Here is a 2,964-nt window from a genome sequence, read left to right on the forward strand (position 1 = left end):
AGGACCGTGGGGCCAGAGAGAGGGAGCGGGATGAAAGCTGCAGAGAGGAGCGGGGCTGCGGTGCTGCCCCACATTCCTGTCTGCATGGGCTGCAAGGCGGGGTGGGTGTGTTAGCAGCCTCCTCCGCGTGTCTCTCCTGCTGCCGCCCTCTGCCACAGCCAGTCCCTTTTTGAGGACGCTTGCCGGAAGGCCAGCTCTGGACCAACTGCATTTTTAGGAAAGGGGCTCATCGCTTAATCTGCTGGGAATAGACAAGGAGCCCAAGCTACTCCCCGGAATGTAGGTGGTGTTAAGTGGGTGTTTTGCAAACCCCAGCATCAAGAGCAGCCCATCCCCGGGAGAGAAAGCCAGCACTGCCCTGGCTGTGGCCAGACTGCAATTGTCACACCACGGCTCGAGACCTGAAGCCCATGACCCCACTCGTGCTGGTGACTCTGTGAGTCATTCCCCAGGTTCAGATACGCTTTCAGCCAAGGAGCTGCATCCTCTTGCTCTCAGAAAATCAAGAAATTGCAGGGAGAGCAGAGAGACTCAGACAGTGTTTCATTGCAATAATTTAAGAGTAAATTCTTCAAGAAGTTCAGTTGAATTTGCAGCTTTTCCTGCCCACATGCCTTCCCCTTGGATCCAGTCTCCCGTGCAGGGGCTGAGCGCTGCTGTCCATCAGTCACTTTCGCTGCCAGCTTGGTGGGGTGCTGCCCGGCGGCCACGCTGTGGCTTAAGGCACGCAGCCAATGGTGCCCTGCCTGCAGGCGGCAGAACCTTGCTGGCTGAAGACACACTACGGGCCAGGGGCTGCGTGGGGAACATAATCGTGCCTCGGGGCGCCTGCAGGAGCTGCCAGATCTCCCCAGAGGTGCTGCTGCCCAGGTACTCCCAGGGCTGGCGCCCATTGCCATCCCGCACCTGTACCTGGCAGCCCATCTGCTGCACCAACACCTTGATGACAAGCGTGTGGCCGTGTATGGCAGCCAGGTGCAATGGAGTGTACCCGCAGCCTGACCGAGCATCCACATCCAATGCCAGTCCAGCTCGGCGCGCTGCTTTAGCCAGCTCCTGCAGGCCCGGCCCATCACCGTGCTTGGCCAGCCAGTGCAGCACCGTGAAGCCCGACATGAAGTCCCGCTGCAGGGCCAGCTCTGGCTCCTCCAGGAAAAGTTCCCGCACGTGGGCCCAGCGCCCCGCTGACACCGCCACCAGCCAAGCGTGCGCCCGCCGACCCAGTGGCACTGTTGGCCCCCGGCTTGGGACATGCATGGAAGAGCTCCTCTGGGGCACTGCACGGAAAGGTCTCCCTCTGTCATCTGGCACCTCCAGCAGAGCAAGTTGGCACCTGATGCTGCGGAAGACAGGTATTGAAGCTGGGGGGGTGCTAGCCGGTGGCCCCTGGGGGTCCGATGCTGGCAGCGCAGACCGGGATAGGAGTGGACTGGCAGGAGAGGGCTGGGAGCATGGGGGCAGCCCCCCGGGGCCTGCTGGCAGTGCCAGGGTTGGGGGTAAGGGTGACCCTGCGGTGTCCAGCAGCACGGCTCGAGGTCGCGCTGGGCCGTTAGAGGTCCGTACCTTAGGCCCCTCTCGCGACGATGGGGGCAGCCTGGTGGAGAGCGTCTGAAGGGACCTGGACAAGGGCAGGGGGAGCGCATGCGGGCCTGATAAAAGCAGTGATGGTGACGGGCTGTGTCCGGCAGTGAGAGTCTGCAGGGACCGGGACTGCGACAGGGGCAGCATCTCTGGGACTGAGAGCAGCGGCAGGGACTGGGCAGGGGATGGCTCCGGGGGGGACGGCCGTGGGGACCGGGCTCGAGGCGGCCCGCTGAGGGGAGGCACCCTGGGGCCCGCTGACAGCAGCGGTGACCGGGCTGGGAGTAGCTCTCTGGGGCCAGGCGGTGGCAGGGACCTGACAGAGGCAGACCCGACGGGAGGCGGCGGCCGCTGTGGGCACCGGGACGGGGACGGGGACGGTCCGGCGGAAGGCGGCTGCGGCGCCCGGTACGGGGGTGGCCCCAGGAGGTTCCGATAGGGGGGCGGCGGTGAAGCGGCAGCGGCATCGCGAAGCGCCCGGCGGCACTCGAGGCAGAGCCCGCCGCGGCCCCGGGCAGTGCAACCCGCAACGGCGGCCGCTCCGCCGGGCTGCCCCCCGCCCGACCGCCCCTTCCCCGGGTGGTCGCGCCGCCGGCAGGGATCGCAGCGGGGCGGCGGGGACGGCTCCTTCTCCTCCTCCTCCTTCTTCTCCTCCGGCTCTTTTTCCTGCGGCGGCAGCTCCTCGTCGAGAAGGTCGCGGTACCTGCGGCGGAGCACGATGTCCTTGGAGGTGCCGGCGGCCGCGGGTTGCACGGTGGCCACGGCATTGACCAGGCGCTTGAACCGCTCGCGACGCTCCCCACGCTGCGCGTCCGTCAGCGCCGGGTCACGGAGGAAGCCCTGGAAGTGGCGGAGCAGCGCCGCGTTGGGGGCTCGGCCCCCAGCTGCCCAGAGGAAGTCCAGCACAGCCTCCTGGCTCAGCTCCCGCGCCATGCTCCGGCCGCTCGGTCCTGCGCCGCGCCGGGATCCCGCCTCCACCGTGCCCGGCCTCTGCGCCTCTCCGCCTCCCGCGCCTTTGCCCCGGGTGGCGGCCGGGGACGGCGGCGAGGGAGTGGGGATGGGCGCAGCGCTGCGGAGGCGATCGTAGAGTCGTACAGTCATCGAATCACGAAGGTTGGAAAAGACTTCTGAGATCATCAAGTCCAGCTGTCAGTCCATCCCCACCGTGCCCATTAACCGTGTCCTTTAGTGCCTCATCTACACGATTCCTGAACACCTCCAGGGACGGTGACTACATCACTGAGTGTATGTTACAGCTGAAAACTGTGGGTAAGGTCAGTGCCCTGGTGGGCACCTATCAGGTGATAGCCTCACCGCAGCAAGGACTTTGTGGCATGAGTAGGGTGGGAGAGGGTGTGCTGCATTTTCTGTCTTGCACTCAGG

At 65.7% G+C, this 2,964-nt stretch overlaps 1 protein-coding gene across 1 annotated transcript; it reads right to left on the reverse strand.

The window, feature by feature from the left end:
- Positions 1–663: 663 nt before the first annotated feature.
- Positions 664–2,514, reverse strand: SOWAHB (sosondowah ankyrin repeat domain family member B). Its single transcript, XM_072336511.1, has one exon. It carries the CDS (start codon positions 2,512–2,514, stop codon positions 664–666), a length of 1,851 nt encoding a protein of 616 aa, XP_072192612.1.
- Positions 2,515–2,964: the final 450 nt, after the last annotated feature.

Source organism: Excalfactoria chinensis, chromosome 4 (genome assembly GCF_039878825.1).
Source record: "Excalfactoria chinensis isolate bCotChi1 chromosome 4, bCotChi1.hap2, whole genome shotgun sequence".
Lineage (NCBI taxonomy): Eukaryota > Metazoa > Chordata > Aves > Galliformes > Phasianidae > Excalfactoria > Excalfactoria chinensis.

Bases quoted from the DNA above. Each gene is read 5' to 3' on its own strand.
- SOWAHB (XM_072336511.1), bottom strand. From the start codon at position 2,514: ATGGCGCGGGAGCTGAGCCAGGAGGCTGTGCTGGACTTCCTCTGGGCA.